Source organism: Pristiophorus japonicus, chromosome 6 (genome assembly GCF_044704955.1).
Source record: "Pristiophorus japonicus isolate sPriJap1 chromosome 6, sPriJap1.hap1, whole genome shotgun sequence".
Classification (NCBI taxonomy): domain Eukaryota; kingdom Metazoa; phylum Chordata; class Chondrichthyes; family Pristiophoridae; genus Pristiophorus; species Pristiophorus japonicus.
The window spans coordinates 17,711,454-17,734,463 of record NC_091982.1 but is presented as its reverse complement, the minus strand read 5'-3'; the positions used below and the strand labels follow the sequence as shown (position 1 = coordinate 17,734,463).

The window sequence follows — 23,010 nt, the reverse complement described above, 5'->3', positions numbered from 1 at the left end:
TCTCAAATATATCTCCTTGCAGCTAAAAAAAATGATTCTTGTAACTTAATTTCTTTCTCTCTTGATTTGTGTACTTTTGGCAACACATGAATCACAGTTAGCTTGCTCTCAGGCCCTGCATATGCCGCTCAGGTCAACGACTAAGATGTGTGCCAACACAGTAAGATACAAGTTAAAGGAAGTTGTTACCAAACAGTATAGAAGTCTGACTGTACTTTTAAGAATTGTATCTATTTCTGGTCACTGAGATAAAAGGACAGGAGGCAGCCAAGAAGTGAACTTATGGACATATACAAGATAGCGAAAGAAGTGGAAAAGAGGAATGAGTGCAAGACAAGATGACACAGGTTCAAACCAGAAGGAGGTAAATTTACGACTGATCAGGAAATTCTTCACACAAAGTGCCCAAAGTATGGAATCGACTACTAGGGAGTAGTGAAAGTGAAAACCCTGGAACTGGATGCTAAATGGGGGACTTTAGGATATTTCTGGCTGGATGAATTAATATAGGTCAAATGGCTTTCCTCATTCATAATCATTTGTCTCATCTTGTGACAGGATGAAATGTTTCCATCATTGAAAGGATTGTACAGAAAAACGAGTGTGGGGAAACACGGGAGAGAAAACACACGAGGACAGCGAGAGAGACAAGAGAGATGCAGTGGAAAAACATGAGTGACAGGGTGGGGCGATGAGTGTGGACGAGAAAGTGCATGATGGAAAGGGCGAAACAAAGGGAATGCATGTGCACGCGAGGAAGAGGCGATGAGCAGTCGAGAGCGCAACACAACAGCACGTGTGTAAAAAAAACATGAGAGATTGAGTGCGTGAGAAGCAGGGAGCAGGTGTGTATGCCAAGGGAGGCAGCAAGAAAGAGGCAGACACCATACCTCTCATCAGGAAGCAACTCACCAAGAAAGGGATCATGGGTAGAAATAACTTCAGGAACAGAAGCAGGTCCTTTTGAGGTGAAAGAATCTGATGCAGAAAAAAGGGATATTCAGATATGAAGGTTAGTGTTATCCCAAGGAGCAGAATACTGCAATCTCCATCTGTTAGCCTCTGCATTTACACTAACAATTCAACAAATGCACCGACTGTGACTGCATTTTCATGCACTAGGTACCTGGATGCATAATTTAAATTATACCTCTACAGTTCATCAAATATAAAATCAGGTGAACATTTATGCCATACTGCCACCTAATCATACCAAGCTAAAATTCACACCCCTTCAGAAACAATTATATGCTTATATATATTCTTGATTTAAAAAAACCTAGTAATTAAAATTCTGACAATTACAGATCATCCAAAATACTAGATTTTTCTTCCTTGAAAAAGAGAACAGAAGATTTCAACTAAACAGAGTTATCCTGTGAAATAACTGTGGCAATTAAAATTTAATTTGAGAAAATAGGATATGGCAGTCCATCTGAGAATCAACATATTCAATTTCTGATTATATAATGGAAATGGGATTAGAGTAGATAGCTCCACATCACCACACCTCTCAACCCCTCCACTGGCTTGTCTGGCATCCAGTGCTGGATGAGCAGTTATTTCCTCCAACTAAATATTGGGAAGACTGAAGCCATTGTCTTCGGTTCCCGCCACAAGCTGCGTTCCCTACTTGAGGTCATCCAAAACTTTGTTGCCCATCTCCTAACTTGCACCAAGTCCTGTTTAACCATCACTCCTGTGGTTGCTAACCTACATTGACTCCTGGTTAAGCAATGCCTCAATTCTAAAATACTCATCCTGCTTTTCAAATCCCTCCACAGCCTCGCCCCTCCCTATCCCTGCAATCTCCAGCCCTACAACCCTCAGATCTCTGCGCTCCTCCAATTCTGGCCTCGAGCATCACCGATTTCAATTGTTCCACCATTGGCGGCCGTGCCTTCAGATGTCAAGGCTCTAAGTTCTGGAATTCCCTAAACCTTTCCCGCCTACTTCTCTACCCTCTTTTATGACACTCCTTAAAATCTACCTCTTTGCCAAAGCTTTTGGTCATCTGCCCCAAATATCTTCTTACATAGCTTGTTATCAAGTTTCATTTGATAATGCTCCTGTGAAGCACTTTGGGATGTTTTACTATGTTAAAGGAATGATATGAATACAAGTTGTTGTTGAATGTTGGAGCTAGCATGGTGGCCCAAATGGCCATTTTCTGTAGTCTAATTTCTACAATTGTAACTTCGAATAGATCAAGACAAGTTGCCACTGCACTGCAATGATTATGCACATTAGATACCTGCAGCAAAGATGTCTACCTCAGGAAAGTGTTCAATTTTTGTAGATGTAGCAGGACTTGGTTCAGGGAAAGAGTTGAATACATCTAGGAAAGAGTTACAGAAATTATGTGCAGAACTAAATTTCTTCTCTTTCACTATCCCCATTGACTTGGTGAAATGTTTTTATCAGATGTGAATGTGACCACATGAAGCATGCAAGTACTCATTTCATGCAATTTTTCAAAAGGATTTTATTTCTGAAATGTCAAAAGTGTAAATACATTTAAAACTATTTTTCATTTGGTGTAAAGGCTCTCCACAATTTTAATGAAAAAAACAAAACAGCAGCACTGCCCAATAGATTTTTTTTGGAACACTCATCCAAGATAGCTATGATGGAAGGGTTCAGAATGTTTGAAAATTGAGTTATACTAGAGCACTTGCCAGAAAACAAGTGTAAACTAAAGTGCTTAGTTTGATTTCGCAACCAACATTCAGACAGAAAGACCAAAAAAAGTATCCGTCTGAACTTCCCGTCATAGAATCATAGAAATTTACAGCACGGAAGGAAGTCATTTTGGACCATCGTGTCCACGCCGGCCGAAACAGAGCTACCCAGCATAATCCTATTTGCCAGCTCTTAGTCCGTAGCCTTGTTGGTTACAGCACTTCAAGTGCACATCCAAGTACTTTTTAAATGTAATGAGGGTTTCTGCCTCTATCACCCTTTCAGGCAGTGAGTTCCAGACCCCCACCATCCTCGGTGAAAATTTTCCCCCTCAAATCCCCTCCCAATGACTTTAAATCTATGTCCCCTGATTGTTGACCCCTCTGCTAAGGGAAATAGGTCCTTCCTCTAGGTCCCTCATAATTTTATACACCTCAATAAATCTCCCCTCAGCCTCCTCTGTTCCAAAGAAAACAAACCCAGCCTATCCAATCTTTCTTCATAGCTAAAATTCTCCAGTTCAAGCAACATCCTCATAAATCTCCTCTGTGCTCTCTCTATTGCAATCACTGCTTTTCTGTAATGTGGTGACCAGAACTGCACGCAGTACTCTAGCTGTGGCCTAACTAGTGTTTTATACAATTCAAACATAACCTCCCGGCCTCGGCTAATAAAGGTAAGTATTCCATATGCCTTCTTAACCACCTTATCTACCTGGCCTGCTACCTTCAGAGATCTGTGGACATGCACTCCAAGGTCTCTTTGTTCCTCTACACTTTAGTGTCCTACCATTTAATGTGTATCCCCTTGCCTCGTTAGCCCTTCCCAAATGCATTACCTCTCACTTCTCCAGATTGAATTCCATTTGCCACTGTTCTACCCACCTGACTAATTCATTGATATCTTGCTGCAGTCTGCAGCTTTCTTCATTATCAACCACAGCACCAATTTTTGCATCATCTGCAAACTTCTTAATCATATCCCCTACGTTCAAGTCTAAATCATCAATATATACCACAAAAAGTACGGAGCCCTGTGGGACCCCACTCGAAACAGCCTTCCAGTCTCAAAAACACACATCAACCATTGTCTTTTGCTTCCTGCCTCAGCCAATTTTATATACTTAAATTTTAATCAGCCATGTTTTGAAAACATTGTGTACTGCCTCTCTGCCATTGTTCAGGAGTACTTGCAATTCAGTCACTGTAATGCTGAAGGACTATCAGATTAATTTCAGGTAAATGATCCTTCTGATTTTATGGTTACACCCGATAATACACTTCTCCCTCTCGCCCTGAAAAATGTAACGTGCCGTAACACACGAAAGCCACTTTCCCAGTTTGGTTCATGGTGCCATTTATCTTCTGTCTGTACTGACAGCTTCATGGTACACATGGATTGAATAAAGTTCAACGAGGAAAAAGGTGCTGAGGATGTGCCAATACACATCAACTCCTTTTAGCATTATAATTTGAGAAGACAGTCAGCATTTATTACTTAATTGGTTCCTTCAAAAACTGTTGTGTCTGATCTGAAAACAGGAGTAATATTCAAAAATCAGAAGGCTGAGAGCTAGAAGCTAATTAAATAGTTATAACTTGTTTGATTCTCAAAAGGTATATATTAGGCACCAGTTTGCAAAATCAGAGCTTGGAGACAAAACTGGTTAAATCTCAGAGTGGATCGCAACGAGTGGAAGCTGAGAATTTGGCAATAGTAGGAATTTGGTGGAGAGGTTTTTCAGTCCAACTCAAAAGAAGGAGTGGAGTCACAGAACCCGAGGATTTTAAGTCAAGGATCTGGACAGCCAATATTTAGGTTCTTTGTATTTAGTGTATCAGTGGTTCTTATTAAGCTTGAGTAAATAATTTAGTCTTTGGGTAGTTTGCTTTGAGGAGCGAATAGAAAAATTGCAGTGTAGTTTAGACCTAGTTAACAGCAATGATATAAATCACTTTGCATCTAAGCAGTTTACTATTTTAAGTTCCTATTTAGAATGGAGGGCAGCTACAAGCCGCCACCTGCAATTCCTGTGCCATGTGGGAACTTCAGGACACTTCATGTATCCCGGAGCCCATGTTTGCAGGAAGTGCCTCCAGCTGCTTGAACTCACGTTGAGGGATTCTGACCTTGACGGGCAGCTAGATTCACTGCAGGACATGCGGGTGGCTGAGTGTTTCCTCTCAGGTTCCAGGAGCCAACAGCCAGATAGAGGTCAGAATAGCAAGTGGTTGGGAAGGGTAGGAAGAGGCAGGCAGTGCAGGAATCCTCCGGGAGTGTGGCATTTTCAAACTGATATTCAGCAATTAATACTGGTGAGGGTAATGACACCTCAAAGGAGTGCAATCCTGACCCTGGCACAGAGAGGCATGGGACTGCACAGGGGGCTACAGCAAAGTATAAGAGTGCAGTAGCAATTGGGGAAGAGATAGCCAGGGGGACAGGCAGTTCTGCTAGACATGAGACTTGTGTGGTATATTGTTTTCCTGATGCCAGGGTAAGGGACGTCACAGAGGGTGCAGAACATTTTGCCGGGGGTGGGTAGAGCTAAAAATCATGGCCCATGTCGGAACTAACGACATAGGGAGGAAGGAGGGTTGGAGGTTCTGCACTCAAGAGTTTAAGGAGTTAGGGAGCCGGTTAAAAAGCAGGACCTCAAAGGCAGTAATCTCTGGATTACTCCCAGTGTCAAGCGCTAGAGAGATTAGCAATAGGAAGATATGGCAGGTGTGGCAGAGACATTGTGCAGGAGGGAGAGCTTTTGATTCCTGGGACACTGGGACTAGTTCTGTGGCAGGAGGGATCTATTCAAGATGGACGGGACGTACCTGAACAGAGCTGGGACCAATATCCTTGTGGACAGATTAACTAGTGCTGTGGCAATGGGTTTAACCTAATTAGACAGGAGTTTGACACTAGGATATAGTATTAAAAAGTAGAAACAAGGTGCAAAGATGGCTGGGAGAGATAGTTAGAGGTAGAAATAATATAGAATTAGATGGGATCATATAATTACAGAAGCCTAAGTTAGGCTTGGAATGCCTTTGTGTAAATACACGGTGTGGTTAATAAGGTTGGTGAACTGCAGGCGCAAATAGCCACGTGAGAATATGATGTAGTGGTGATAACGGAGACCTGGCCCAAAAATGAGGATTGGATGTTTAACATTCCTGGGTATAGGATATTCAGAAAAGATAAGGAAGGGGAAAAAAAGGAGGGATAGCAGTTTTGATTAAGGAAAATATTACAATGGTAGAAAGAGAGAACGTCTGAGGGATCAAAGACAGAATCTATTTGGTTGGAGTTGAGAAACAATAAAAGGAGCTATTACACTACTTGGTGTATTTTATAGGCCACCAAATAGTGAGGTGATACAGGAGCAGATTAGCAAAGAAATTACTAAGAGGTACAAGAACTATGAAGTAGTGATAATGGGAGACTTTAATTACCCCAATATTGAATGGGACAGTGATTGTGTTAAGGACAGAGGAGAGGAATTTCTGAAGTGTGTTCAGGAGAAATTTCTTGATCAGTATGTTTCCTGCCCAACAAAGGAGGATACATTGCTGGAGCTAGCCCTGGGGAACGAAGTGGGTCAAGTGGAGAATGTTAATCGGAGAGCATCTCGGGAATAGTGATCCTGGTATCGCAAGGTTTAGATTTAGTTATGGAGAAGGACTAGGAGCAATTTAGAATAAAAATACTTAACTGGAGGAGGACTAATTTCATTGAATAGTGGAGGGATCTGGGTAAATTGTAGTGAAAGAACTGGCAGACAGAAATGTAATGGAGCAATGGGGGGCCTTTAAAGAGGAGATGGCTCGGATACAGTTTAAGTATATCCCTGTAACGGGGAAAGGGAGGGCAACCAAAGCAAGAACTTCCTGGATGACAAGGAAATAACGAGTTGGATGAAGCAGAGCAAGGCTTTTTTTAAAAAAAAACAGAAGTCAGCTTGATAATACAAGGGAGAATCAGGCTGAATATAAAAAGCACAGGGGAGGTGAAAAAGGAAATAAGAGGGGCAGACCGTATGAGAATAGATTGGCAGCTATCCTAAAAGAGAATCCACAGGTCTCTATAGGCATATCAACAGTAAAGGAGTTATCAGGAGTGGTGGGGTCAAAGTGGAGAACTATTGGTGGAGGGAGAAAGCATGTCTAAATGAGTACTTTGCATTGATGTTTACCAAGGAAGAGGATTTTGCAAGAGCTATGATATATGAGGTGGTTGCTGGGATACTGGATGAGATAAAAATAGATAGAGGAGATACTAGACAGTCTGCGGTAATTAAAGTGAATAAGTCACCTGGTGATGGGATGTGTCCTAAGTAACTGAGGGAAGCCACAATCTTCCAATCCTCTTTAGATGCAGGGGTGGTGCCAAAGGACTGGAGGACTCCAAATGATACAAAAAGGAGAGAAGGATAAACCTGGCAATTATAGACCAGTCAGTTTAACATCAGTGGTGGGGAAACTTTTAAAAACAATAATCCGGGAGAAAATTAACAGCCTGGACTAATAAAGGAGAGCCAGTGAAGATTTGTTGAGGGCAAATCGTATTTGACTAACTTTAATGAATTTATTGATGAGGTAAGAGAGGCTGGATGAGGGCAGTGCAGTTAATGTTGTGTATATGGACTTTCAAAAGGCGTGTTCGCCAAATTGAAGTGCATGGGATAAAAGGGGCAATAGCAGCATGGATACAAAATTGGCTAAGGGATAGAAAACAGAGTTGTGGTGAATTACTGTTTTTCGAACTGGAGAGAGGTATACAGGGGCATTCCCTAAGATTCCATACTAGGACCATTGCTGTTTTGGATATACATTAATGACTTAGACTTTGGGGGGGGGGGGGGGGGGGGGGGTTGGTTTAAACAGGTCACAATTTCCCAATTTGCAGATGACACAAAACTTGGAAGTGTAGTAAACAGTGAGGAAGATAGTAATAGACTTCAAGATAGACAGACAGGTGCAATATGTGGACACATGGCAGATGAAATTCAACAGAGAAGTGAGAGGTGACACGTTTTGGTAGGAAGAATGAAGAGAGACCATTCATACTAAATGGTACAATTTTAAAAAGGGTGCATGGACAGAGACCTGGGGGTGTTGGTGCACAGATCTCTGAAGGTAGCAGGACAGGTTAACAAAGCTGTTAACAAAACATATGGGATCCTGGGCTTTATAAATAAAGACAGAGTACAAAAGCCAGGAAGTTATGCTAAACCTATACAAGAGACAAGTTTGGCCCCAGCTGGAGTATTGTGTCAAACACTTTAGGAAGGATCTGAAGGCTTCGGAGAGGGTACACAAGAGATTTACTAGAATGGTTCCAGGCATGAAGGATTACAGTTATGTGGATAGACTAGAGAAGTTGGGGTTGTTCTCCCTAAGGAGATTGGATAGGTGTTTAAAATCATGAAGGGTTTAGATAGCTTAAAGAGAAACTGCTTCCAAAAACTGAAGGGTCAATAACGAGGGGGCACAGATTTAAGGTGATTGGCAAAAGAACCAGAGGCAACATGAGGAAAAACTTTTTTACGCAGCTAGTGGTTAGGATTTGGAATGCACTGCCCGATAGGGTGGTGGACATAGATTCAATAATAGCCTTCAAAAGGGAATTGAATAAATACTTGAAGGATAAAACATTGCAGGGATATGGAGAAAGAATGGCAGAGTGGGACGAACTGGATTCATCTTTGAAAGAGAAGGCGCAGACTCGATGGGCCGTATGGCCTCCTACTGTGCTGTACTATCCTATGATTAGAAGGCGGCTTACAGGTGAATAACAGGGACTTTAAAATGCAGAATGTACTGGACAGGTACAAATTTGTATATTGTGTTATTAAAATTGGAACACGTTGCATGCAGTAACCTTGAATCCAAAATAAATATAATCACAGTATTGCATAATATAGTTCTCCCTCAATTTTTCACTCGTCAAGATAACAACTTGTGACATTCAATTGTGGAAGGCAGGACGGAAAGAGAAGTAAGTTAAGGCATACAAGAAATTTTTTTTATCGTTCTGCATGCTGGATGACATGCTGATCCATTAAGCATGCAAACAACACAAAACAGTGCTGTTGAGTATCAGTACTTTTGGTCACATTTCTAACAGACTTCTTGCATTGGTACTCATTCTTCAAAATTGTAATGGTACTTGAGCACAAAGTAGACATGAGCTTGACTTAGAATCACCACAAGCTTCTTTTAGTTTTATTTCATTTTGGACTGCACTAATTCAGCATTACCCTTGATCTTTGAAATTACTTTCAAAGAAATTTGAGCTTGAACATCACATACCCTTAGTTGAAGTAAGGGTGGCATTTCTAGACAAAGTTACAATACATAAAAAATGGCTGCTGGATTTGGCTCAGCAGGTTATAATTTCGATTTTCCGCCCCTCCCTTGGGGTCAAAAATACATATTCAGAAAAGACACCTATCCCCAAGCTTAGAGATATTAAAGTGAATGTGAATTTGTATAATTTTCATCTGTAAAAAAGAACTAGTCAGTCACTGTAGCTTTCTTGAATTGACAAAGCCTTTCTAAAATGTTAGAAAACAATTCCCAGTGCAAAATACTTGGGCGAATACTGAACAGGATTACTTATGCTCTCCCTGGACAAAACTGCTCATTACTCCACCATATAGAGTAGAACTCCAAACTTTCCTCTTCACCACAAACCACTTCTAGTCCTCTTTCCTCTTCATGGACTCTAATGAGAGAAACTCAGATTCCTTGTACAAAATTTAAGACAAACAAAAATGCTGCTGCCTCCTCTGACTTTCCCTTAATGTCCAGCTCTCCCTCTGGTCTCCAGCCAACTGAGCCCTCACCCACTCCATTCTCTGCCTTAACTACATCTTCCCTTCTCAATCCACTTCTCTCCATGAAGCCTATAAACTGTTCCCTCGGTTTTTCTCCGATCCTTGCATCAAAATTCACTCCCTCAGTTCCATGCTTTTTAGCATCACTGTTCTCTATCCTCCGGCATAACCCCAGCTTCTTAGCTATTACTGCTACTCCGTTCCTCAGCATCCACTGTATTGTCTTGCTTAATGCAAAGCACTGGATATCGCCCTGCATGTGGAGCAGACAGAATGTAAGCTGTTGCTCTTCAAAATAACAAAATATATAATTGGCCTGGATTTTGAGGTCAGCAGTGAACAAACAGCGCTCACCATTCATTACGCTTACAGCTGCCCATAGACTTTCCATGGACTTTTGCAGGGCAACTTAAGGTCATTGGGAGTCTGATATAGCACGGCGCCCACTACAGGGGATCAGTGGTGTGTGTGTGTGTGAATAGGTCAAGCAACAGTGTGTCTCTTTAACCAATCAGATTTAAGAATCCTTATTGAGGCATAGTGTCTAAACCAGGAAGTGTAAGTTCGAATATTTAATTCAATATAAAATCATGTACAGAAAGAGAAATAGACAGGGAAAGAAAAATGGGATTGAGAGATAAAGAATGAAAAGAAGAAATAAAAAAATAATTCTTTTAATATAATCTCCAATAATTAAAATCTGAAGGAATGAGATTCCACACTTGTAAAAGTAAATTTTTAGTGCCAGAGATGTTGTTTTGCAGTCATTAAGACTTATCACGGCATTAAAATTGACTTACATTTGAATGGAAAGCCTAACTTTTTCTGGTGTGTTTAATGGGTATCTTGTGGGCAAAGACATGTGAATGACAAATCTCTTGGGCGAGATACTATTAGAGCGAAGCTTGAGGAGGACCAAGGCAAATCGAACAGCAACTTCCTGATTTCTGCATTTAATTGCGCATGTGCAGACAGTGGAAGGTGGTCTGATTTACTTGTTGAGCGCAGGTAGCCTCACCGTTATTCCTACTGCAAAATATGGGCCAACATTGTTTACGTTATCACTGCATGAGATTAAAAGCTGAAGATTGTCAATGCATTGTACTGCAGAATTAGGAGACTCCATCAAAAATTCACATTCATACAAGAACACATGTCCATACTCAGGGATCAGTACTTATAATGACTGGGATTGCAGAGGCAAGCAGATGTAACCAAAATGTCATATCTTCAACTGTTGAAACAATCGGTCAGTGGGCAAAGAGTGTGCTTAGGCTGTGGTCGGAAGGATGGTGACAACAGACTTGCATTTTATGGCAATTTATGTTGCTCACCATTCCACTCTGGAGGATGCCATTCTTTAGGTGCTTCTGACATCTGTTATCCACCATCCTGGTCAGTTATCTAAAGACCAACTAGTAACTAGTCTCCTTGGGAGGGAAAAGGAGACTCAGTAATCCAATACCTGAGGCAGGTCCACAGTACTCTAGGGTATAATTTAGCAGCCAATCTGGCTCACTAATGGAATTTAGAATTCTTCCCATGTAGCTCCAGATAGCTCTGCAAGTAAATACTCTAACTTGTAGGGTGTCTTGGCTGAACAAGTTGCAGTAAGACTGCGGGTTTAGCTGAGTAAATTCCAGTATAACCCGTGCACACCTTGGCATGCCCAAGGCTTAGCTCTGGTAACTTGAAACCTACAGGGATTGTGCGTACACTCCATATGAAAATTTATGGGTGTGGATTTCTCAATAGCATAGTTTGGAGATTTAAACATGGTAATGACTTACCATGGAGGTTAAACACCCAGTTGACAAAAAAAATTACAAAACATCTGATCAAGTCAACAACAGGTTGTGTGTATGAGAACCTGTATTAGGAAATTGGACTAAGTGAAAGAATGTGCGAGAGTTCCCATTTACCGCTAAAAAGGTGGATCACTGTGTGCTTTGAAGCAGCACTAGGTGCGACTGTGGTTTTTACTACATCTTCAACGGGCTGCATGTCAAACAGGTCCAAACGACAGACAGAGTCAATGCAACCATCAGAGGCAGAAAATGGGTCTATTAGAGAAACAGAAAGGTTGAGAGGAACCAATGGTAATCACATTGCGATAAGATAAAATGGTAAAAGATAATAAAAAGATGACCTCTCCTTTGTCCTGGTCATCTCTATCAGCAGCAGCTATTTCAGAAACACTCGTCACATCATCTCCATAAGAATTAGGAGAAAGAACAGGCCATTCGGCATCTCAAGCTTGCTCCGCCATTCAATAAGATCATGGCTGATCAACTACCTCAATTCCACTTTCCTGCACTATCCCCATATCCCTTAATATTCAAAAATCTATCGATCACTGTTTTGAATATACTCAATGACTGAGCATCCACAGCACTCTGGGGTAGAGAATTCCAAAGATTCACCGACCTCAGAAGAAATTTCTCCCTCATCTCAGTCCTAAATGGCTGATCCCATGTTCTGAGACTGTGACTCGGTTCTAGACTCCCTCCCTGCATCTACCCTGTCAAGCCCTGTAAGAATGTTACATGTTTCAATTAGATCACCTCTCATTCTTCTAAACTCTAGAGAATATAGGCCCAGTCTACTCAATCTCTCCTCATAGGACAATCCCCCCATCCCAGGAATCAGTCTGATGAACCTTCATTGCACTCCCCCTCTGGTGCAAGTATATCCTTCCTTTGGTAAGACCACCAAAACTGTACACAATACTCCAGTGTGGTCTTACCAGGGCCCTATATAAATGCAGTAAGACATCTTTGCTCATACTCAAATCCTCTAACTATAATCTCCAATTATAAATCATTCTTTCTCTGCGCCTTAAAACAATGGAGTTCTTTATCCCTCAGTTTTCCTTCTACCTACAATCTAGAGATGTCTAAATTACAGCATGGTTTAAAAACCATTTGTCTTCTCCTTTGACTCTTTTCAACCTTGTTACTGTCTCAAACTATGGGACTTGACCTTTTATACGCACACACTACCTCAAGATAGTTGCTTTGATTTAGCACACTGGATATCTGAAATACATAGCTGCAATTGGATCAAAATTGGATCAACAGTATGCATTTACTTGGATGTTAAAAATTGTCCATTTTGCATTTGCAGCTTACTGAAACATAGAATTACAATATAGCTAAATAACATCCACTGAGCATCACACAGAATTCTTGATACGCAACTTACATTATCCTGAATTACATATATATTTATTTTCAGTTAGACACTACTACTGGATTTTACAATGAAACTTTGAATCAGTTCAAATCAAAGCAAGACACTGCAAAAGTTTTGAAATATGCCATCCTCAGTGGCTCGCTAGTTCACCTTCAATAGTTGAACTGAAATGAATTAAAAATATATATACATATATCTTCCTCACCATCATGCATGCAGTTCAAGCATTCACTAATCTTTACAGCCTCCCTTACATTTATTGAAGTTAACACCAGGTGAAACACTCAAAAGTTCAGTTAAAATTAGTGATAAATGCATAATTTTGAAATGGACAGCTGTACACAGAAGCGTCCAATCTTCTGAAGTAAAGAGCCCATGTACTTCAGTGTTGATCTATGGTTCTTCAAAGGTATTTTGGACATTTACACTTCACAAATCCGTTTATCGTATATGTATTTTAGCTAACAGTCATCTATTTTTAGTGCACAAACATTTCAAAAATGACAAGACACTTACCCCTAACCAGAAGATCTATACTCCAAATGAGAGCAAGGATGAGAAAGAACAGGATTTAACACTGAAAGACCACATTTAGGAGGGAGGGGAGGGAAGGGAGAGGGCAAGACGACCCAGAATGGATGAATTAGATACTCATGCTTTTGGAAACTTTTTAACTTCCTTTTTTTAATCTTGCACATTTTCTGCTTTTTGTAGCTAGTCTGGGTCAGACATAACCAATGACATTGGGCTAATATAGAGATCTGTACATGGGCCTGAAAAACTGCCTTTTCAGCAAGAATGGAGGAGGCAAGTGGGGGAAATTGGAGTGAAGGAGGGAAAAAAACATTTTATAGGCCCTTTATAAGTACCATTTAACATCACTTGCATTTATATACACTGTAGTATCTTTAACATTGAAAAACATCCAATTATTAAATGGTCATTAAGCATATTCACAAGAGGTGAGGAAAAAAAAGAGACAGAAATTACATAGAGACAATTAAAGACAGAGGGAAAAAAAACAGCATTTAAGACTTTTCTTGGAAGCAGGGAGGACATAGGGTTTTTTGCCCACGTACTCCTGCAGATAATGGCTTGACTCCAAATAGAAGACTATCAGGAGCATGCATACAAAAGTGAAAGCTGCTGTCAAAAGTATTATGTAATTCTCTTTCTGGGATTGATTCCGCTTATTAGAATTTTTTTACATATGCACACCTATCTAATAGCACAATGCAATTTGCTTAATGAACTCTCACAGCAGAGCTGAAGCTGGACGTTGGGCTGTTAACTAAATCAAAAAATTAAGGTTGGCTCAAACTGCAAAAGTAATGTTAAAGCAGTTCATAAATGACGGTTCAAACTTGGGAGTTAGGGTACAACTTAACTCAACTTTTCATTATATAACATGCATATAATTGAAGTAACAAATATTTTGTAAAGAAAGTTCCGCTCAGGCAATATAAACCTCCAGGAATAGATTGAAGGAGCATAATGTTCAGCACTATGTCATACTACATAACACACATTTAAGGTAAAGAAAAATATACATTTTTTAAAAAACTAAATTTTTAAGCAGTCTAGCCATATTTGCACAACATGGATCAAAACTAGGCATCACTATACGATTTGATTCTACAGCAGGAGCCCAAACAACTGCAAAAATTTACTTAAGCCATCACCCCAAGCTCCATTACATAAAACACACTGAACTATGTTTCAACACATCCCAAAGTTGACACTGAACTGTTCAACCGTCACTGACTTGTGGGTAATTTTATCCAAAACCATTATCTGAATGAACTGCATGCTGTATGCCAATTAGTATTTCAACGTATTGTACTGTTAAATATTTCAAACTATTCAAAATAATGTTTTTTAAAAAAGTTTCATGACACAAACACTTCCTGTGGATGATGGATTTTGCCTGATATGCTGGCATTGAATGCTGCCATGTACACAAACAGGAAGAGTGTGAAGCAGAAATCCAATTTTCAAATGGATTATTTTAAACAACAATTAAATGCCACAGCTTTTCTAGATCCATAGACACAGCACTGATTAAGCCCACATAATGGACTAAAATTGGCCAGGAGTTGCTCTGTTTTTTTGGAGCAACTTGATTTTTCTGGAGAATCTTAAAAATCCCTATTTTGCACATTCAATTTGCGCCAAAGTGAGTTAAGATTTTCTTGAGTTTAGTTTATTTTTTTTCCAAAAGGGGGCGTTACCAGTCCATTTAGGCCACTTTGAACAGCTAATAGTTACTCCAAACTAACTTAGGCCAGCATATGTGGCCGCACAGAAAACCCTTGGCGTTAAGAAATCAGCACAGGTAGGTACATCGGAGGCCAGCAGAACTTAATGACTTGACTAAACAATGTGAATAGGATACAGGACATCATATGACAAACTTCGCAAAGTTAATTTACTATTCAACAGAAGCATTCATGGAAGCTTAAACTACAAAAATAGTAGACAAAACATATTTACATAATTTTTTCAAAATATCCAAATAAAAAAAATAGAAGTATCTCCTGCTCATAATTCTTATGTTCTCCCAACTGCCTAAGCTCATCATAAATATTTTATAACATAGCCAGGAAATTTACTGTTTAATGCTTTTAAATATTTTGAAAATTCAAGCAAAATTATTCCACCAAATCTAATGTTCAAAAATTGATTATGTATTTGAAAGTATTTTCTATTAACTTGGTTAGGAAAGTATTTTCATCAACACTGTTAAGGAAAGTCTTGAGTAAGCTCATTAAAGTTACTGGCTACACAGTTATCATCCCCCTCTCTCCCTCCCAGATCAAGGAAAAATGTAATTGAGTGTGGAAAATTAAACTGGCAACCTAATAACGTTTATAATCGTTTTTCTACAAAAATACCTGGCTATAACTTTTGAGATGGATTTAAAAATAGATAATTCTACCTGAACCTTTGCATGGCAATGACCTCAAGTCTTCAAGTTGTGTGTAGAATATTGACATAAAGTGGCAATAATGCAGGCAGCCAACAAAAGAACCAAGTGCTTTGGAAGGCGGCAGGCTTCTCTATGAGAGTCTCGTTACTGTGCGGCAGGCCACTCGGCCCGGGATAGGGAAGGGACGCACCGGGTCCCACGCTGCAGCACGCAGAGGGGCTGGGGGCAGGAGCTACTGCGCATGCGCGCACACTCCAATACGCATGTGCAGAGCTGCCCGCACTATTTCTGGCGCAGGGCCCGAGCTCAGTCCCCCAATCGACTGGCTACGCCGCGCCAAGCCCTGGGAGAGGCAACACAGTAGCCAGAATTGCGGGAGATTTTTTAGGTGCCGCTTTCAGCCCACAAAGTCACTGCATCTCTGGTGAGTGCGCCAAAAATACGGGTGGGCCAAATTTGAGCCCAACGATTTATATCCTTAGTCAACTACACAGAAGAGAGGAAGTGGAGGAAATTTTACTGCTCCAGCATTCTGAAATAGTTTCAGAATAAGGACAGTTCTATTAATAAATCTGCAGGAGGGAAATTGCATATAGAGGCACTATTAAAAACATTCCATCAGAATTTTAGCTAAAATCTTTAGTAATATGATTGAATGTATTAGAGGATTATCTTAAGAGGACTTCAACACCAAGGTTGTGAATATTACAGCATATATATTAACAAGCAAATCTCAGAACTGAATGGATTCAGTTCCATAACATACTATACTGAATGCCACAATTAGACTCCAATTCACTCCAAGCAGTTGGCATTAGAGATAACTTAACTCCAAGTACAATACACAATTGTACATCCACCTCCTCATTGTTTCCCTTTGCTTGCTTGCCTTCCTGCCACCCACCCAATCTCCCATCCCAACATGATGCAGATTATGTTTATTCTTTAATATACTGAAGGTCAAGAATCAGTGATTCTCAGTGTTCAATAGCTATATAGTCAGTAGCACATTTATCCCAAAACCCTAAATACCCCAGTTGGACCTTTCATGTATTAGTACATTCATAAGTGCCACCACACGTTAAAACAAAATCCATGCAGAGTCATCTTCCAACCTTCAAGATTTAGTTCGGGACCTGGAATATTAGGTCCTTCATTGAAACACCTGTGAACGTGTTGGCATGGAAGAAAGTCATCCTTGACTCGAGGGACTGCCTATGATGATGACGGTGGTTATGCACTGTGTTAAACAGTTTATTTGATGTTTGTAATCTAACTGAAAAGTTCAAGAGATGATGATTATGGCTGGGAAGAAGCTACTTGAGCATGTGTTTTGTTACAATCTAAAATAGCTGGAAATCAGCAGTTGATTAACCAGCAAAGTAAAAAGCTGGTATAAAAGAAAACCTGACTGAGGCGCACAGGTGCATTATCAAAATTCATCCAGTTAATCTTTTATACAACATAACATTTCCATAATTACTTAAGTTTTATAATCCCTTATGAATCACCTTACCAACTACCTGAAAATCCATATATACAGCCACCACATTCCCTTTATCTTCACACTGATTTTCTCAAAAAAATGAAGTTAGTAAGACCATGATATTTCCTTTACAAATCCATGAAAGAAAAAGACTTGCGTTTATATAATGACCACTGGATGTCCCAAAACACTTTACAGCCAATGAGGTACTTTTATTTTTAAAAAGTGTAGTCACTGTTGTAATGTAATAAACACAGCAGCTAATTTGCACACAGCAAGCTCCCACAAACAGCAATGTGATAATTGTTATATATGTAATAACTCGATAGACTGAATACTGTAAACTAACAGGTACGAACCCAGCTCTGCTTTATTCGGGCCCAAAGTGATTACATTACATGATGGCTTGCCTTTTATACCTGAGCCGCACACCCGTGCGTACAGCCCAATGACCTCAGACAGTGGTGCCACCAGGTGGCTAGTAACCCCAAGCATACATACATGACAATATCCCCCTTTAAGATATTAGTAAGTCTTTTTACAAATTGAGACGGTCTGGGGCTTTCCATTCGAGTTGATCGTCTCAGTTCAACTCGAGCCTTGGGCGAGCGTTCTGAGTCTGTTATGACTGGGGACTGGGTAGCCGATCTGATGGGAGTGGCAATGACCATGTCAGGGATTGAAAGTCCAGATTCATTGATGACAGCAGAGTCCTCTGATGACTGAGGGTAGGTTGGTTGGTCACTGATTGTGTCTTCCTCAGACTGTTCCGGTTCATCCGTGTGCCGCAGCTTTATCTGATCGACATGTTTCCTGCATGTTTGCCCATTCTTGAGCTTGACGATAAATACTCTGTTACTCTCCTTGGAAGTAACAGTACCAGCGATCCACTTGGGACCTTGACCATAATTTAGTACATACACAGGATCGTTAACAGAAATGTCGCGTGACACAGCAGCGCGATCATGATACCACTGCTGACTTTGACGTCTGTATTCAACATGATCATTCAAGTCAGGGTGGACAAGAGAGCGCTTGATCTTGAGATCTCTCCATCAATAGTTCAGCAGGGGGGGGTTCCCGATAAGCGTGTGGGGTCTTGTCCTGTAACTAAGCAATATGCGTGACAAGCGAGTCTGCAGTGAACCTTGAGTTACGCGTTTCATACTCTGCTTGATGGTTTGGACACTTGACCATTAGATGAGGTCAGCACCATTTAAACCCACATGTTTGATACGGTTGTGTCTTTAATACTCTCAGGAATGACTCCACGAGGTCTATTATTGTACTTGAGCTGTTCTGACCTTAGTCCCATGTATTGTCACTCCAGAGTGAGGCACAAGCATGGTGGACAGCCTTTTATACTGGGCCCGGCACACCTATGCAGGTGACCCTCAGGTCTCCCACCGCAGTGCCCTCTGGTGACACACCTTATGAGACGATACAGTTAGTATACATGGTCTACATACATGACAGATACCATTGAGTTTCATGAACTCTTGAAACTCCAGACTAGTGAAGCAAGGTCCGTTGTCGCTTACAACGATGTCGAACAGACCAGGAGTGGCAAACATGACACGAAGGCTCTCAATGGTAGCTGTGGATGTACCGGATGCCATGATTATGCACTTAAAATATGCATCCACCACAACTAAACACATCTTTCCCAGGAAGGGACCTGCAAAGTCGATGTGGATCCTGGACCATGGTTTAGATGGCCACGACCACAGATTCAGCGGCGATTCCGCTGGTGCTTTACTTAGCTGCATACAAGTGTTGCACTGATGCACACATGATTCCAGGTCAGTCAATTCCAGGCCACCATACAGGAGACCTAGCAAAGGCTTTCATCATGACAATACCAGGATGAGTGCTATGTAGGTCATGTACAAATTTTTCTGCCTTTCTGCCACAATTACCCCACAGTAAACAAACAATCTGACTGAATGGATAGTTAGTCTTTGCGACGGTTGTAAGGTATGGTCTTATCACACATTTGCTTGGGTATGGCAGACCAATCACCACTAAGGACACAACGTTTCACAACCGATAATATCGAGTCCTGGCTGGTCCGGGTCTTAACTTGTTGAGCCGTGACAGGGTTCCTTCACTTTCAAAAGCATCCATGACAAACAGTAGGTCTGCAGGTTATGGCGTCTCCATCTCTGGTGTGGGCAGACGGCTCAGTGCATTGGCAAAATTCTCAGTGCCAGGCTGATGGCGAATGACAATCATAGGCAGATAATGTCAGCGCCCACCTCTGGATATGGGACGATGCATTGGTATGGATACCTTTGTTTTCCGAAAACAATGAAATGAGTGGCTTGTGATCTGTTTCCAGTTCAAACCGAAGACCAAACAGGTACTGATGCATCTTTTTAACCCCATACACACAGACTAATGCTTCTTTTTCTACCATGCTGTAGGCTCTTTCTGCCTTTGACAAACTTTTAGAAGCATAAGCAACAGGTTTGTAGTTTACCAGACTCATTAGCTTCTGGAGCACGCAACCAACTCCATATGACGAAGCATCACAGGCCAATACTAGACGCTTACACGGATCATAGTGTACCAGCAGCTTGTTAGAGCAAAACAGCTCCATCTTCAGACGGACCCCAAACCCAGTTGCCTTTTCTTAGCAGCATGTGCAGTGGCACTAATAAAGTGCTCAATCTAGGTAGGAAATTACCAAAGTAGTTGAGGAGACCAAAAAACGAACACAGCTCTGTCACATTGAAGCTTGGGTGCATTTTTGATGGCCTTGGTTTTCGAGTCCGTAGGCCTGATGCCATCATCAGCAATTTTCCTCCCCAGGAATTCGACTTCCGGTGCCACGAAGACGCATTTCGAGCGTTTCAGCCTGAGTCCCACTTTGTCCAGATGATGTAGAACCTCTTCCAGCTTATTCAGATGTTCAGCGGTGTCACGACCTGTGACCAGGATGTCATCTTGGAACACGACGGTTCTAGGGATGGACTTCAGGAGATTCTCCATGTTCCTCTGAAATATGGCTGCAGCCGAGTGAATTCCAAAAGGACACCTGTCGTAGATACAGTCCTTTGAGTTGAAGCATGCAAGTTTCTTCGATGTCTCGATCAGCTCCTGTGTCATGTAGGCCGACGTCAGATCCAGTTTAGTGAACGACTTCCTCCCGGCTAGCGTTGCAATCAGGTCATCAGCCTTCGGCAACGGGTATTGATCCTGTTTTGAAACTTGGTTGATCGCAACCTTGTAGTCTCCACAAATCCTGACCGTGCCATCATTATTCAACACAGGAACAATGGGGCTGGCCCATTCGTTAAATTCGACCGGTGATATGACCACTTCACGCTAGAGTTGGTCCAGTTCGATTTTTACCTTCTCACTCATCATATACAGAACTGCCCGAGCTTTATGATGGACAGGTCTTGCATCCGAGTCCACGTGGATCTGCACCTTGGCTCCCATGAATTTGCCGATGCCTAGTTCAAACAGCGAGGGAAAACATGCTCAGCACTTGAGCACATTGAGTATCATCCTCAGACGACAACAGTTTGATATCGTTCCAATTCCATTTGATTTTATCTAGCCAATTCCTGCTGAACAGCATTGGACCATTGCCTGAAACAATCCATAACGGTAAATCATGAACCGCACCATCATACGACACCTTGACTACTGCACTGCCAATCACCATTATGAGTTCTTTAGTGTATATACACAACTTGGCATTGACTGAACTCAACTTAGGCCTCACAGCCTTAGTGTCCGACAGCTTGTCGAATGTCCTCTGGCTCATTATTGATGGAATTGGACCCGTGTCCAATTCCATCGCTACCGGCACGCCGTTAATGATTGTGAAACTGATCAGTTGGCTCTTTGTTAGGAACGAACACAGTCCATACACTTCCTTCTCTGATATCTCGGATTGCATATCCGGATCCGCGCTATACTGGTCATCATCTTCCACGTGGTGTGTCGCAGCACGCTTGCTCAGTTGCAGACATGCGCTGGAGATGCCCCAGTCTCGAATAGCCTTTACAAATGTACTTTTAAACTGACACTGATGAGGCCGATGATTGCCACCACAATGCCAACATGGTGAAATCGGATTCATTCCCGTTGGCAGACTTTGGGCAGCCACAGGTTTCGCATATGCAGTCGAGTAGGCCCTGCCATACACAGCTCTGCTAAACGACAATACAATCTTGTTTACAGTATTTGCCGAGTTCTGATTTTCCGAGGATATCTTCTTTAAGTTTTTGTCAGTCGTCAGGCATGCCTGGGCAATCGTGATGGCCTTGCTCAAATCCAGCATCTCCACCGCCAGTAGCTTACGCAGGATCACCTCGTGGTAGATGCCGATTACAAAGAAGTCCCGCAGCATGTCTCCCAATGCGTTTTCGAACTTACACGGTCCAGCTAGACATCTTGGGTTGACAACAAATTCTGACACATCCTTGCTCTCAAAACGAACATGCTTGTAGAATCAATATCGAGAGATGATGATGCCGCCTTCTGGTTTGAGATGGTCACGTACCAGAGCACACAATTCTTCATAGTCCTTGTCTGTTGGACTTGCAAGCAAGAGCAGATTCTTTGAGTCCATAGATTTTCGGACCGCAAACCGTGAGGAAGACCGCCCTGCACCTAACTGCATCAGTGGGTTCCTCCATTTTGTTGGCATTGAAGTACTGGTCCAGGCGCGCTTCAAAATCTGCCCAGTCCTCTCCCTCCACGAATCTCTCCAGAATTCCAATTGTACTAATTTTTGCATGCAAAAGTTCTTAAGTTACCTCGTCGTCAAATGTTATATATGCAATAACTCGATAGACTGAATACTGTAAACTAACTGGTACGAACCTGGCTCTGCTTTATTCGGGCCCAAAGTGATGAGACTACATGATGGCTTGCCTTTTATACCTGGGCCGCATACTCGTGCATACAGCCCAATGACCTCCGACAGTGGCGCCACCTGGTGGCTAGTAACCCCAAGCATACATACATGACAATAATGACCAGATAATCTGGGTTTTTTTTTAAAAAAGTGATGTCACCTGTACAAAGTAATTATTTACTGTGCACCAGAAGCAGCTCTGATTGATCCAACTTCCAGTTTTAGAAATCAGCGAGAATTCTAACATCTTGGACACAGATTGCCCTGCGAGGTTGCATCGGTGTGCATCTTTTTCTTTGAATTTAAATTTGCCCAGTTTCTTTAACATTTAAAGAAATCCAGACTGTTGATTGTTAGTTTACCATAGTAAAGCACAATGGTGGGGTGAGGCTACATTGGTAGCAGGTGCAGGCACCCACCAGGTAAGCAGTGTCTCTTCACAATATTATTGTTTTCTGCCAATCTAGATGATACTGGACTGAACTGATACTGCACTGATCTGCCATTTTAAATTCAAGTATTCTGAACCCTCCCTCGCTCCCACACACCATATAATTGACGTTCGACAACGGCAAGGAAATGGAGTGGTTTTTGAAACATAATAATGAGCACGTTGATCTTGTGGAAGGATCTAGTAGAGCCAGGCAAAAAAAAAAGGAAATACGATCGTTCCGACGTGGACGTCACATTTACTGATACTAATGAAAATCGTTGACTGCAATGAGTTGTTTGCACTGAAGTTCTTGCTCAGAATAGCATGAAATAAAGCGAACTTGGTAAAGTTTTGGCCAAAATCTGCAAACTGGGGGAAGAGTGTTGCATGGTTTTGACCAACATTCACTACTTCACTATTTCCTCAACCAGAACTTCCAGGTTTTACTGGGCTATTTGGCTGATATACTTGACAGGCTCAATTAACTTCATCTTTCTTTGTAAGGCCAGCACTGTAACTTAATTGTGCAGGAGAAAATACACAGCTTTGCCAAAATAACTTTTATTAAATAAAT

At 41.4% G+C, this 23,010-nt stretch overlaps 1 protein-coding gene across 10 annotated transcripts in view; it reads right to left on the bottom strand.

The window, feature by feature from the left end:
- LOC139265566 (phosphatidylinositol-binding clathrin assembly protein-like) overlaps positions 1–23,010 on the bottom strand; it is a 156,920-nt gene that overhangs the window by 33,674 nt on the left and 100,236 nt on the right. For 3 of the 10 annotated variants that reach the window (XM_070882644.1, XM_070882645.1, XM_070882646.1), the window contains 2 exons: positions 2,255–2,338; positions 913–978 (listed from right to left, as the gene is read on the bottom strand). The exons of 3 other annotated variants lie outside the window; for them this stretch is intronic. In XM_070882644.1, coding sequence (XP_070738745.1) covers positions 913–978; positions 2,255–2,338 — 150 coding nt within the window. Of the gene's footprint in view, positions 1–912; positions 979–2,254; positions 2,339–11,439; positions 11,581–23,010 lie in introns of all 10 variants that reach the window. 4 more of the 10 variants (XM_070882653.1, XM_070882652.1, XM_070882647.1 and 1 more) reach the window with 4 other exon arrangements.